Source organism: Echiichthys vipera (genome assembly GCF_963691815.1).
Source record: "Echiichthys vipera genome assembly, chromosome: 10".
NCBI classification, from domain to species: Eukaryota; Metazoa; Chordata; class Actinopteri; order Perciformes; family Trachinidae; genus Echiichthys; species Echiichthys vipera.
Window position 1 is genome coordinate 25,548,793 of NC_139835.1, and position 16,365 is coordinate 25,565,157.

The window sequence follows — 16,365 nt, forward strand, 5'->3', positions numbered from 1 at the left end:
TATCGCAATTTTCCATTGGAATGACGAGGACACGGACAATCAGTGTATCGAGTATTGTATTATGTATTATATTATTGTATATTGAGTTGCTAATCATGAATACGCAAGGTCATCAGTCCTTCATCACACATTTAGAAACTTGACCTGCATCTGCTGTGTACCTATTACAATTGCAACTACAGCTAACATGAGTGAAAAAACAAAAGCTAACATAGCTTCAGAGCTTCTGTAGAGGAGGACGGAAAGAGAGAAACTCTAACATTAGTGTTTACAAGCGCTATATTCATTCATTCATTCATCTTCAAGCGCTTGTCCCTGTCGGGGTTGGGGGGGGGGGGCTGGAGCCCATATGCCTCTTCTTAATATCATTTTACACATAACATTAAAGGCATACATAAAAGGAAATGTATGTACTGATGCGTATTGTAAAAGCACTTTACTTTGTTTACTTTAGTTATATTTAGTCAGTTAAAATCTTCCACAACAAGATACTGTTTCTCAGCAGAATGACACTTTAAATCATTTCCGTTGCATGTCTTCATTCTGTTTATTGGGCTCTTTGTTATTTCTGGTGTAAACTGTTATTCTTCTACTTTCTATGTAGTTTTCTTTAAAGATAAAATCCTTATTTATTTAATATGCACTCAGTTGCCAGTTTATGAGAAACACAGGCACACCTAGCTAATGCAGTCTCGTACAGCGGCAATAAACAAAACCTGCAATAAATCCTACCTTTATGAAGGTTATAATGGTGATGCTTTATTAGAGGGATTTTGGAGGAAGTAGTCAGTGGTGCTGTTGAACTGTGTTGCATTATAGATGGTGCTCCTGTTATTAAATCTTGTCAGTCCAGAGGTCTTTAGACGTTTTGCAAAACGCGTTCGTAGTTGACCTCAGTGAATGAACCATTCAATAAATACATTATACATAAATCCTTTAAAGATCAAGAGATCCATATATTGCAGATTTAAGTGATGCAGCTTTGATCAGTTGCAGAAGTACAGACGGCTGAGTGCTTCACAGTAACTTCTCTGGTGTTAAAATACGTTTTACAAATCTGAATTCATCAGATTCACAGATGTATCTGTCACCGACTAAAATTCACTCAGCAGCCACAAGGAAGGAATTGTGTTTTATGGTACAAAAGCTAGAACTCATTACTCATTACCTTGTACATTCAAGCTGAGGGCGTTCCTCGGGCAATAAGGTTTAATGGGGAGCTGGCACAGAGAAGAATAAATTAGAGATTAAGTCACCCCAATCCTGTGAAGGGAATGAAGGGGGTTTGAGCGTAAAGCCCTGGAGGAGTGCGTCTCTAAGCTCTTAATCCACTCGAGTCTTCACGCTGATGTTCGGACTCCACTGACTACATACACACCCGTGCATGTGCACAACCGTCCTTAACACACACAAAAATCAATTTGCACATTTATGGAGAGGCGTGTCTTTTTTTGTTCTCACAGACTTTTTTTTACCTTCACTCTGTGTTAACCGGCAACACATGCTCGCAGCCATACGCACGGATGATGACGTGAGATAAAACAACACGCCTTCTAGTGGCCCCTGCACATATGAGAGTGATTAGCAGCGAAAACTCCACTAAGGCCTCGGACTGTGTTTCTCTCTCTCTCTTTGTGTGTGTGTGTGTGTGTGTGTGTGTGTGTGTGTGTGTGTGTGTGTGCGTGTTTTAGCTGCAGCTAGCTTGGCCCTAAGTTTGAGTCAAAACAACTGAAGGAGGAAATTCAAGATGGGAGGCCTCTTTTTGTCTGGTAAAAAGAAACAAAAAAGATGCAAGTTCCAACACTCATACATGGGTTTGACTGCCACCAAGGAAATTGAAATGCTAAGTCTTGACTATAATATTAATATTCTGCAAGTTCAGTAAAACTTTTCATCATTTTAAAAAGCAAACGTTCACTTACCACCTTTTAAAGTGGATTTGGAAAACGTGTTACCAAACAGTTGTTTATATTTAAGGCTGAACTTCGATACTTTTAGACACCGATTGAATTGCCCCCATAGTATCGACTATCGAAAAATGCCTTGCCCTTCTACCAAATTTCAATACCTGAGCATACAGCATGCTTGTACCAAGATCTAAAAATGTAAATGATTGGCTGTCTAAGGGTACAGCCCATAGAGACGAGCATGAAAAGGCTTGACGGCAGTGTAAAGTTTAAACATTTTATAAAAGTGATTTTGAGAAAAGTATGGTTCAGGAACTGGTGTCAAAGTCAACGTATCTGTGTGGAACATTTTTGAGCGTTAGCCAGCCCTAAGTTCCACATCCAGTAGTTACGGAGCACTATCATTATCAGAGAGTCCCACAGTCACTCTCTTTTAGCTCTGTTTTTGGTCTCCACCAACTACTGAGGGACGTATCTCTTTAGCTGCTAAATGCTCCACTATGTTCACCATCTAGTCACTAACTGTCTGCTGTTTGGTGCTTTCTGAAGATTTTAAAAACAGCTGGCTGCTGCAGCCTAAAAAACGACCCCATGAGGGCGGTAAGTTACCTTACACATCAGCCAAATTCTCGCAAAAACACGAGATCACGCAAGAACCATCAGTGAACCCAACAGTGAAGTTGTGGGCTGGACAGCGAAACAATGAGCTATAATTCACTATAAAGCTCTTCTGGGAGTGGAGTTGCAGAATCAGGTGATAATTCTCTGTCGAGTGACCTCTTCCACACTCTCATTTGATACATCAATATCATAAAAATATAAATTATAGCTGTTTCTCAGTCCAAAAACTTTCTATCTTTTTCTTATCGTCAACAAACCCCATGAAAAGACCAGATCATACAATGAACCGCTTCTACTAACAAGCATCCTTTGTGTATCCAAAGGCTGATACATCTCATTCCTCTGTGCCGTAGAGCTCCATTGTTACAAAAAAAACAAAACTGTTAACTGATAAGGTAATCCTTTATTAGTTCCACAGTGGGGACATTTGCTTTTCTGCCTGCGAAACTCACTAAAGCAACAAATGTGTATTAATGTGTATTTATTAAAAACTGCAGTGCCCAGCTGTTTTATTTTAACTCTAAATGTTTAAAGGTCTGCAGTAGGAACAAATGGACTCTGGGTTGTGTGTCACAGGCAGGGTACTGAAGTCAGATACTCTTTAAGAGACAGACTGACACATTGTTGCTTTTGCTATTTTCATGGTATTCACTGGCAATAAAAGAAATCTAGAACAACCCCAGCCTTATCCTTAAAGCAGTTCTCATATGACAATGACTCTGAGACATTAAAGTGAGAACGCCGCCAACCTTAAAGATCAAAATGTGGAGCCGCTGTTTGCTGCTGCCGGTTTCAAACTTAGGAATTATATAGATTAGATAAGTTACGACAGACTATTGTGGGGAAAGATTAGAAGGGGAGGCTTAGTGAGGAGACCAAAGCCAGTCAACAGGGCTAGTCCAAGTTCATGCATGTCATGTGGCCTTCACTGCTCCAACAGACCTGGGAGAGAGGTCAGCGTGGCTGAGTAGAGGGACAAAACGCTGCAGAGGTATAGATGCTGTGACACTATTTAACTTATTTTTCCACAAACAACGCGACCAAGGAGCTTAACAGTATAATGCTCTTGAGAAGGCCGGACTTAAGGCAAAAAAACAAAACAAAAATAACATCACTAGAGAAACTACCAAGTGTTTTCGCCCCCCAAAATTGGGGAACTACGTCTAAAGTGCATCAGTTCTTACACTGTTCATGTGATACAGATGTAAACACCCGCATGGATGTCAGCACCTCAGCTTGAGGTCTTCATTGGTTCAACATTTTGGACCATATCCAAAACGGATACATGTAAAACCTGCCTTAACCTGATTTTAGTGTTTTCATTCAGACTTGATCCGAAAACACAGTCCAATATGTGGCTGACCCCAAAAGACCCAAACAGAGAGAACACCAGCAGCATGAAACACCACCATTTAACAAGCACACACACACACACACACACACACAACGGGGTATCAGACGTCATTAGACTGCATATAACCTGAACCTGGCCCGACTACGGTCCGTTGTCAGGCACCAAGTGGACCCATGAGAACCTCTAACCTCAGTCATTGGTTCTTTTTTTAACCCAACGTGCTGGAGTAGAGTCAAAACACAAAATATCTCACTGTGCAACTACTTACAGACACTCACTAATTCACATGAAGAGCCCACAACAAGGCTGACAGACAAAACTGCTTCAATTAAACCATTAAAAAAATAAACAGCTGACTGCAGCATAGTTAGCTGCGATCACAGCCTCGTAGGCCGAACTTCATTTTGGAGGACGCACATTTGGTAACACTTAACGCTGCCTTATGGCAGAGCCCGGAGCTTATACACTACGTTCAACTAGGCAGAAAGCACCGGAGCGTGAGTGTATATGTGTGTGTATGCTGAGCAGTTACGGGTGGTCCTTGATCCATCAGGTGCAATTCAAACTGACTGTGCTGAAAGTGCCTTGGCTGACATCGCTGCGAGTGGTTTGGCATGTAAACGGATACTCGGCACTGTCCTTTTAACACAGACAAGTGCGTCATCTTCCCCAGTGTCTGAGTGTGAATGCTAGTCTGTGCTGAAGTAAGGCATAGAGTAGCGAATGCTCAGATCTTACTTTAATACTCACCACACACACACTCCACACACAGGCATGCAGAAGTAAAGCTGATACTGATATTGAAATTTGGGACAAAATGCTTTTTTTTCATACACAAGCACTTAGCTATAGTTGACTTACGCCTCCTCAAAACTTAAAATGTAGACAATATATTATCAACTCCAAACAAAAACACAAATACCAATGCAACAACATCTTTTAAAGTTAAATTAATAAAATATATGTGAACTAATGTGCTTAACCTTTTTCTTGTTTATTAACATTCGTGCACGGTTGCTACGGTAGAACTTTTTTCAATTGAAACTCAAACATCACTGTGATTTGTACAGAATTAACTTGTACAGATGTTTCAAGCTGAGCCCTCAAACTAAAATGAGGAAAAATAAAACGCGCAAAAATTAAAAAAATGCGATTTATATATACATCTACACGATCACGTTCATCAGTGCCACTCAAAACCACAGCAGACCTGGAGTTATTTTAGGGAAGCAAGTCATACCTAACAGGCTCCTGCACTTTCATCAGTATGTAGTGGGTAGTGGATTTGGAGCAACTTGCATACACATGTGTTCCTGGTTCTGCTAATCCGCAGCATGTCTGAGCCAAAATAGCAAGAACGGGGCCTCAGGCATTACTGGATGCACAGGCAGTCTGGCGTTGACTGTGTGGTGGAGACTCATCATTTTACCGCTGACAACTTGACGAGCATAATTAATATGACCTGAGGTACAGACAGAGATGCATTACAAAGGCTCGGTATGCTGTAATTTGATCTTCTTTGTTGCTGGTGGTCAGCTGCGAGCTGTGACCGATGGGCTAAGAACCACTGGACCGGGCCAAGCCCATTAGTGATGCTATTTATGACCTGTGGGTTTTTATGTAACAGCTATTTAAAATATTTATTTATATAAAAACATCTCCACTGTATATGCAACCCATTCTCATCATAAATCAGAATATTTGGATGCTTTGTGAGGACCCCTTGACTTGACAACGCACTTGGTATCAAACAATGACATGACGGTCGCTGTTTTAAACACGGTAAACACATGGTTAACGTTAGCGAATTCAAGTTCAGGCAGCAAAACTTGGTTACTATGACGTAATTACAGTGACACAATGGACGTGAAATGTAGTCTCCTAGGGGAAAATGTTTGTTTTACCCATCCACCATTCTGACCTCCTCCTGCGTTGACTTTGTTGATTTTTAATTCTGGAGAACTTGCTCTGAGCGTGTAACAATGCAGCGGATGAGTTAAACGTTCAAAGCCTGCCGTGATTCATACAGATTCTCAAGGGTGCTTTATGCATCGATTTATCAACCGCTGTGGGACGTAACGAAACTACGGTATCTGACGTCCTGAGATGAGAACGGGGCTAACTGTGAAGCGGTTTTATTTGCTACTGGCAGAGTCCACTTTTTTTGTGACTCACATTTCTTACTAAAGCAAACACAGTGTTACTGTTTGTAATGGATTTACAGTGGGCTTTTATTGGTAAAGACATATGTGCATGTTTTTTTAAACCTTTTTGCAGTGCTTTTATTCATCTCATCTCATCTCATCTTCAACCGCTTATCAGGGTTCGGGTCATGGGGGCAGCAGCTTTAGCAGGGGACCCCAAACTTCCCTTTCCCAGGCCACATTAACCAGCTCTAACTGGGGGATCCTGAGGCGTTCCCAGACCAGTGTGGAGATCTAATCTCTCCACCTAGTCCTGGTACTTCTTTATTATTATTACTTTTGTGAAGCAACCACAGGAAACACAATTACTTGTCACCCAGACAAAACTAGATATTTTTAAGATAGTTTAATTTTCGCAAGACTTCCTCAGCAGTCACAAGCTTGAATGCAGTAATGCACATATGCAGAGATACACTAAGACGTGTTTACTCACACACACAAAGCCCTGGGCGAGCAAACATCTGCTGGTGACAGACTGATCCCTGAAAATATAAACCCCTGATGTCGACCAGTGACTCCCAGGCTTTTGTTAGACCGCTCTCTGTGGTAGAGAAGACTCACTGAACTGTTCAATGCGCTGATGCATATTTATTTTACTCACTGTTTTAAAATCGTTCTTTCATTCCTGATTTCTTTCTTAGGGAAGAAATATTTCCACAGTCTCTGTTTTGCAAACCGTTACTTGCAAAACGCTGGATATCCCTGAATCTGCCTCATGTTTTCATCTCTCTGTCTCCAAGTTTTTCTTTTCTCTCCCTGGCTGTGGTGTACAATTTCATGCATCTACATCTGCACGTAATAAATACATCTACAGCATATTTATTTTACCTGTTCAAGTGTGACAAATCATGCATCCTCTGTTAGCATATTTGTATTTGTGTCTCTGCTTGGCGCCTTTTGTGTTGTGACAGTCTGACCCCTGCATACTTTAAAGCCTTATGGCCCTAAAACATTCGTTGCTCTGACAGCCGACCCCCTCCGTCTTACATACATGTACCCACACACACACACACACACACATGCAGAAACCCAGGGGGGCAGGATCATAGGTCACCCAACGCTGAATGGACACTCATCTGCTTTGACCAATAGAAAATGAGGTTGTGTGATTAAGTGTTCGGGGTGGGGCTCAGCTGAAGGAGCCTCTTGAATCAAAACCCATTTACCTTCTATTGAACGCTCGAAAGATGCTGCCCACACCAGCTGCAGACAGCATAAAAGACTGATTACACCAAGAATGTGACTTTCCGTCACTTCTCTTGCATGAAATTCTTGCAACCACAATCACCAAAGTGATAAAAATATTGCACATGCTTTTGCGTTTATGAAACGTATTAAAGGCTAGATATGAATTCAAGACCCCGTAGAGGTTTTAGCAACATTTTCCTAATGCAGAAGTGGCAGTGGCTCAGTAAGAATGAGTGTCATTTGTTCCATTTTCCAGACTGATTTTAAGTCCTTTCTGTGTGGAGTTTGCATGTTCTCCCCGTGTCTGCGTGGGTTTTCTCCGCGTTCTCCGGTTTCCTCCCACAATCCAAAGACATGCACGTGTGTTAGGTTAAATGATGACTCTAAATTGCCCGTAGGTGTGAATGGTTGTCTGTCTCTGTGCGTCTCTATTTGTCCTGTGATAGACTGGCGTCCTGTCCAGGGTGGACCCCGCCTCACGCCCGATGTCTGCTGGAATCGGCTACAGCCCCCCCCCCCCCCGCGACCCCGACCTCGGGATAAGCGGTTGAAGAAGAATGAATGAATGAACACGGCATAGAACAACGGCCAGCCTTGTCCTTTGAGATCAGATAGGAGTATTTTGCTTTTCTTTTTCAGATAGTAGCTACATTTTTCTGCTAGTTTTGCAAAATCTTTGGAACTCACTGGCATTTTTCTCTGATACCTGAAAGTTTCTAACCTAGCTAACGCGTCCAGATCTCAAGAAGATTTGGTCTGGGAACCACCCATTCATTTTCTCGTATTTGAGGCGTGGTTTACGATTACCCAGAGTGGTTTATTAGATGCTATGAATGTCTATCAAACGCATTTGTACGTAGCTCATAGCCAATCGTATCAATTATACCAGAGGACGTACTGTATGTAGAGAGACAGAAATTCGACTAGGAAGAAGAGGAAGGGCCAGAGATTTATTTTTACACGATGGCGTTGAGCGATATTTGCCGTTTGTGCAAGACAAACATGAGGTAAGAAGCATCTCAGGCTGCATCGAAAAGGTAACTTTGCGTCTGCTGCCATGTCGGATCCGTAGATGTAAACAAATTACAAGCTTTGGTGTGCCGCACAGACGTCGCCATCGTAAGGAAGCATAGGTATACCCAGGCTAGAAAGTGTCCCTTAATTAAAAAAACAAAAGCTCTTCTCTTGTTTCTAAGTAACAACTGAAATGCACCAGAGGGGCCTCTTAATAGTCACTGTCCTGAACAACTGGCAACAGATTGCTTTGGTTTCAATTTTCAAGTCATTTGAATTCCTCCAGTTTCTGTTACATAGACAACCTTGGTCATACTGATTCGATGGTTAAGCATGATATCAGTCTGTCTACAGGGGGCTTATGGATGTTCTGAGCTGAAGTCAAAGGTCAGGGGTTAGGACCATCTGTATAAACACGAGTACGCTGTCCCTGCCAGAACCTAAATATACTTCTGTGGAGGCAGGAGACGGGAGAGAGTGATGCTGCATGCACCTTTGCAAATGAACTCCTCAGCACCCACAGACATGCATGAATACACACACATTGAGGACAAGAACAAGGCAGTTGCACGGCGCTGAGACAGATGACTTCTCTATATTGTTCTTTCACATCTTTTTCATCTGTCACCACAGCAGATTGCATCCATCTGTCCCTTCCTTTCTGTTGTCATCATTAGTGTGAGTTAGACAAATAACCTGAGGCTGCTTCTTTCACTTCATTTGCCTGTCTTGTCTTTGTGTGTAGAGGGTGTGTGTATATTTTCATTGATTCTCAGAACAAGTATTAGATGAATAACTCGTCCTACCTGGAGACTTCCTGTGGTTTTCATTCTCCTTACAGATCATCAATGTTGTCGATGCTGGGAAAATCAAGCCTTAAAACTTTTTTATCAAACACATCTCACAGATATGCTGTTGCTATGGTTACCAGCAATTAAACATGCCTTGAATAAGGGCCGGGCCAAAATCCTCAACCCTGGTATAGGTAATTTCATATCTTGATAACTATATATTTCACAATATATCATGTTTTCTATGTTTTTGTATACTCCTGTGTGAATTAAATACTTGACAAACAAAAAGAACTGATTACTATCTCATTTTAATAAGTGCTTTAGTGAAAAATGAACATAATGTGTAAGGATCAGAGCGTAAAGTGTTGGCCAAACGACATATATACTGCTATGATGCAGTTCGGCTGCTGGTTTTTCTACACTGCAATATAAATGATATAGAAAAATATATATGATAGACATTTTACATTGTTTTGACAATATATATCATCATATCGCCCAGTCCTACCTTGCACATTTATGACAGTAATCCTGCTATACGAAGAAAATCGGTCAGCTAAACAGACAGAAGTATCATTCATACATTCAAATGGTATAAATGAAATAACAATTTCAGTCTAAATCTGTGAGTTTCAATCTGTCCCTAAGTCCCTATGTAATTGTGGCCCAGTAGTGTCTTTCTAGTGGTCACACTTTTCCATTTACTGTACATAAAGTTCTTGTGTTTTCTGATGATGTGCCTGTGCACGTTTTGTTCCCACCCTGACCTCCAGTGGTACAGAGACAATAGTGGGCAGAAGCTCATCTGATACAGAAGAGACAAAGGAAACATGAGGGAGAGGCCAAACCAGACACTGCTGGATCTGTGTGTAAGTGCGTGTGGGCTCCTATACTTCCTGATATGCGGATGTGGTGAGGGTGGGATAACACAGCTTCCTGTGGACCAGATTAATGGTCTAATATTGGATATAATCCTCCCATTGTGAAAGCTCCGGAGATCTGGCAACCCGACTGGGTAGAGGTCATGACCTCCTCACAATTACACACGCACACACACACACACACACACACACACACACACACACACACACACACACACACATGAACACACACACACACACACACACACACACACAAAAGCATGAAATGGGCAACTCTGTGGAAAGTGGCAATCACATAGTTCGAGCACTATTACACAACAAAAACAAGTTGCTGATGTGTAACTCAGAAATTATGTTAAGGAAGCTGATTTCCCATAACCTGACTCCGCCTGATGTATTGAGTCGCATAATTCGCATTAACTCTGCATATCCATCTGGGAACTCTCGTTTGGAGATCTTTTGGGAAGAGGTGGAAATACTGGTTTCTGATTGGATAAATCATCTGTCTATCACCACCTGTGTTGGTGATAGACAGGCCAAATCAACCAATCAGATCAACGAAGCGTATGACGTACTGACAGAGCGTCGAGGCAAAGTAAACAACATGTCGGTAAAGGCTATTTGCCGTTTGTGTGACAGGAATTTACGGGTAACAGGCAAAATTAAATATGCCCGGTCAATATTCCAACAGAAGGATCCAAAAGTAAAAAGCGTTAGCGAGTGGCTTGTCCGTTAGCTGCGCCCATTTTATCCGCGGAAGCCGCCATGTTGTCTACACTGAACAGTCGCTTCTCATTGCGTCACACTTGGAGCCGCCTCAAAAACAACACTAATGGTTCAATTGCTTCGGCAATTTTCTCCAAATTTTCTCCGTCGCACGTTACCAGACTGATCTGCGAGTAAAATACAATGGAGCTCGCAAATCCACCCTGATCTCGGCTAGATTTCCCATGGATTACGGATGAATACAGGGAGTTGCTGTCAAGCCACACATTTCATCACATTATATCCCTATCATGTGCCATCACTACCATATTAAATACATATCAGTCTCAGCATCACAAAAGTTGAATGCAAATAATGAAAGTTAAAAGCCACCAGAGATCAACTTTTCCACATTACTTATCTCTTAAATGATAACTCCAGTTTATTACAGCGTGGGTCAGTTCCCACATCTGTTATGATAATATTGTATCAATTTATCATATGAGTTATTTCTGACATCTGGGAATGTAGCCACATCTTTAAACAAGTCAGAGTAAATCAGATGATCAGACAGACTGTATACACGACAAGCGTTTATCCAGATTATCTAAATTACAATCCAGATTATCTGGCAAACCACTGAACAGTAAGTAAAGCAGGAAGCTGGTCTGTAAACTGATTTGGAAATTGATTTCAGTGTTTCGCCTTTGTTATCTCTTCCAGATAAGTTTGACCAACCTAGAGGATTGTTTGGTCTGATCAATGCTCGTGTTTCTCGCCCTTCTTTTTAGCGCTGCCACTGCGTTCCCAGATCTCAATTAACTTCATAAATATGTTTTAATTGATTAAAACAATGAATTACCCACCAAAAATACGATCCAAATAGTAGTAAATAAAAGTTATCCTTAAGACATGGAACAAATTTCATGATTTGAAATGAATTATGAGCAACGGCCCACATTAGTTCACCCATGTTCTTTGTTTTTTACCCAAAACCAAACCTGGAAATAAAAATAAACCTGGGGTAGGCACTTTATTTGTGGTCTTGTTGGGCGAAAGAATCCATAATGATCTTTCATCATATTGTGATGGAAGTGTTCTGAGAGAAAACTAGACTCCTGCACCTGCTATTGACTCTGGTTTCAGACTTTAGAGAGTCTAGCCTGTGACAGGAGACTTTAGTCAACCACAGGTCATTTAAGACAGAGAGTGTTCCTATTGGCTGAGGACAGAGAGCGGAGAAGGAGAGCTGCATGAAGAGGTCTCACTCTGCTTCCAACGCTGACTTTTCTTTTGCTATTTACTTACTGCAGCTTTAAGACACAATAACACCTTTTTTTCAGGTCACTGGTGGGTGCTCGACTCCGATTTAGATAACTCAAGCCTTTTCTGGATGAACATCAGTAAGCCACTACTGAATTGCTTTGTCATTGGTTAACAAGTACCCCAACTATTGCCTCGATTGCACTCAGCTTTTATGGTTGTTTGCGTGTCGTTTTCATCATATTTTCCTGGGATACAACTGCAAGAAGCAAATCAAGCAATGTCCCTAAAACTGCTGTAGCCCTGTGGACCACTAAACACACACAAACAAACACCTCCCCCCACCCCCATGAGTGGATTTATTTTGTCAGTGTGTATTAGGGAGATAAAAGTCTGGCTGTGTGTGTTCAAGTCACTGCTAGCAATGCTTTATGTCGCCGTTAGTGTACTTACTGCTGGTTGAGGACAAGGGGCTGTAATCAGACCTGCAGAAAAGACAGAAAAGAGAGTGAGAGAGTCGATGTGGTCCGGGAAGAGAGGAGGAGAGGACATTACACAGAGAGAGGAGACAGGAGTTTATGTTACAGCATGAAGTACAATTCACATGATTTACTGCATGACACACTCCTATTTCAAATGAAGTGCTGACAGTTGGCTAAACAGAAGGAGAGGTCCAACTGGAAAGGTCACCAGAAACGCACACAGACATTTCATAGTGCTTTCTATCTGAAGTGATACAACAGAGACTTTTACTCAAATACTGCTTGTACCTAATACTAATACTACTACTGAGTAATTCTATTTTATGCTACTTACTTTACTTTACTTTTACAGAGGGAAATCCTTTATTTGACATTACTTGCTAGTTAATTTGCATACTTTTTAAAATATGATGCATCGTTATAGAATTAACTGAAGTGTCTACAGCAGGGGTGGGCAATTCCGGTCCTGGAGGGCCACTGTCCTGCATGTTTTAGGTTTCTCCCTACCCTAACACACCTGAGTCTAACAATAATCAAACTGTGACAAGCATCAGCTGCTTGATAACGAGCAAATCATTAGAATCAGGTGTGTTAGAGCAGAGAGAAACCTAAAACATGCAGGACAGTGGCTCTCCAGGACCGTAATTGCCCACCCCTGATCTAAAGTGAATCAACACCTTTAGTTGGAATGGATTGTAACATCAGTGTTGATGCTTCTACTTTAAATGAACAGTTCTACATTTTGGGGAAGACACTGATTTGCTTTCTTTCAAAGAGTTACAAGAGAAGATCGGTTTAATCACACTGGTTATGTGTGATAATGCAGCGTTCAAGTCATATCATTAAGACCGTAATTAAAAGCAGCCGGATCGGAAAAACTGTTAGCGTCAGCCGCCGTGTTTTCAGTTTGAGTTGGAGATATCTCTGAACTTCTGACAGCGGTGATTTTCCCCTTGGTGAAAAGAAAGACAGAAGAGTCAACAAACATGGCTGTTGTGCAACCATCACTGGCAGTTAGCTAAAGAAAACTTCCATGTTAGCACACATACAATTTATTCAGCTAATTAAAAAGAAGTTTCACACACTGATTTTGTCTGGTTTCATAGTAAAACCTCTCCTCCTTAAATGATGTCACTAGCAGGTTAACCATCGTGGAATAAAGGATAAACGCTCCACTTTTTCTCCATTCTGCTGACATTGTGTGAATGTTACATAAGTACAACAGCCGAAGCCAGGAGGTGATTAGCCCAGCTCCATCCAAAGGGCCAAAATACACCTACCAGCTCCTCTAAAGCACATTATTTACCACAATGCATCACTTTTCTTTAATCTGTGCACAAATGGATGCGTAATAAAATGGTTTTATGGTGGGTTACGCGCTGTAACTCCTTCTTGAAGTGCTGATAATCTGACGTCCATCAAGAAAAAGCTACAGCACATAAGTATCACAAATTGTAATGTTTCCACTTGTGTATAGGTTAAAAAAGTGATTCAGTACATAAAGTGATGTTGGTAGGTATATTTTTGGACAGAGCCAAAAATGGTAACTCAAGATTTGCGAAAGCCGCATCAGAGGGTTGAGGTTAGGCATTGAAATCTAATAGTTTGGTAAGTATAGGTAGTCTCGCGAGAGTTTTGGGGTGTTTTCAGAAATCTAGGTTCACCATCTAGACACAATGGACTGGACGTTTCCCCTGCTTCTGATCTTTATGCTAAGCTAAGATAATCATGTCCTTACTTACGCACCATACTTTATAACAGACATGAGAGCGTATTGATCAAAGTCTTTACAAGAAAGCAAACAGGCATATTTCCAAAATGTCAAACTATTTCTTTAAGTAAAAGCATCTTCCACTATTTGGGACACACACTACATGCACGCAGAAATAATCTAAAGGTCCCATCTTTGAACTGGGAGGGAAGCAGAATTAGATTTCCGCTAATCTGATCTCCCCAGGATCAGAGAGGAAATTCTAGTATTTTGCGTAATTGCACAAATATCTCTGATGTGAAACGTACAAGAGGCATGCATGCCCACATACAACAGGACTGACTGAGGAGCTATAGCCTGCATCCTACACACAATATTACAATTCCCCGAACCGTCTGTGAAACCTCAGCTCACATGTACGCCACATTATTAGTCCCACGGGAGTCAGCTGACAACCAGTGAAAACTATTCCTCCACACACATACACACACACACACACACACTCTCCCCGTGAGTCCGTCTCTAAACTAATAAAGCTTCTGGAGCTACAGGACAGCGTGCAGGAAACAGACAAACGAGTCTGTTTCCTGCAGCAGGAGGTTATCCATCTAACTAAGAGGGGCATTAGTGGTGTAGAGAAAGGAATGGATGGTGAGTATGGGAAGTAGCAGAGGTGAGGAGAGAAAGGTAAGAAGAAAAGATGATGGGGTACTGCGGAGGGAAAAATGTTGGCAAGACAAGACAAAAACACAGAGCAGATTATAAATGACAGGAAGGTTCCTGCAAAAGGACACGGAGTGAAACTCATAGATGTCCCTGCATGCACAGAGAAATATGTGAATGTGGAAAATGTCAATGTGGAACATTTTAAGTTTATGGAGTTGGAGGTAGTAGTAGTGTGTGCAGCTACAAGTCTGTTTGGATGGCTCCCTCGGGGTGTTTGTATTTGGCAAGACTCTCCTAGTTAGCATCTCTGTTGGCTTTCCCAGTCTGGCCACGCTGCCTTTGCTTCATCTCCGTCCAAAGACAATAAACTCAAAGTGAGGCGAAGACAGGCAGCAGCGTGGTCATGCACACAAGGTTTGACTGCAGAGTGACCTGATGGGCTCTCAAGTGAGTCTCGTTTTAAGTTTTCCATGTGTCTCTTATTCGATTAGGATGGGGAGGCGGGGAGGGAGAAGATAACAGGAGGATGAAGAGCACAGATAGAAAGACACCAAACACAAAGCAGTAAATCCTCACACATATGACTGTTCCAAACACTGACTCACATCAGCCTTTTACGGCCTTCCACCGCTAAGGTCTGGTTATGTTTGTGAAAGATCGTTCGCCACAGTTTAACGAAACCGATGCTGACTGATGGAAGGAGATGAGCCGTGGACCACAGTTTCCCGTAACCATTCAAACACTGTCATCCTACTTCCGTCAGGACAGTCATTTTTGAGAGGTTGATTTTTGGGAAAACTTAATGCTGTTTTCGTTGAGTTTTGGGTTTTTTTTTGCAGAAAAATGCAACATTTCCGTATATTTTTAAAGTTAAGGCGTTGTTTTGGTGAACAAAAGCCTCTACACATGCCGCAGACACAGAGCATTAACATTCATTACCTCCACCAAGGAGGTTTGTCTCTCCATCTGTCTGTCAGCAGGATTATGGAAAAACTAGCGGCCCAGTTTTCATTAAACGTGGTGGAAGGCTGTACCACGGGCCAAGGAAGAACCCATTAAATTTTGGAGGGGATCCGAAACATGGGGCAGATACATTATTTTCCCCATTTGTTAATCTTACATGATAAGGCATTTGAGATGCATTCATGTTGTGTTGGGGAAACCGGAAAAATAGTCCCCGCCTGTTGTCAACCCTGAGAAAATCCTGCATTAACATTGTAAGATAGGGTATGCCTTGGTGAAAGTCTGTGTCGCTGAGCCAGTTCTTTGAAGTTTCTGTTCACCAGATGTATGCTCCTAAGTCCCACTCCTTAAAGAAATATCTGTCTCTTCAGCTGCTAAATGCTCCACTATGTTTTCCAGCTACTCTCTCTCTTAGGGCCCATCCACACAGAGACGCGTTTTCCTGTAACCGCACAACTTTAGTATCGTTTTTTGGCCGACCATCCACACGGAGACGGCGTAATTGGAGCCTGAAAACGGTATCTTTTGAAACCGGGGACCAGAGTGGGAAGATTTGAAACCCCCCCCCCAATGAATTGTCGTCTGGACGGCGAAACCGCATACTTTGTTAAA

The 16,365-nt window shown here is 41.8% G+C and overlaps 1 protein-coding gene across 1 annotated transcript in view; it reads right to left on the bottom strand.

The window, feature by feature from the left end:
• fam124a (family with sequence similarity 124 member A) overlaps positions 1 to 16,365 on the bottom strand; it is a 31,676-nt gene that overhangs the window by 12,299 nt on the left and 3,012 nt on the right. Inside the window, exon 2 of the mRNA XM_083922235.1 lies at positions 12,385 to 12,416. Within this exon, the coding sequence (XP_083778361.1) occupies positions 12,385 to 12,416 (32 nt within the window). The remainder of the gene's footprint in view (positions 1 to 12,384; positions 12,417 to 16,365) is intronic.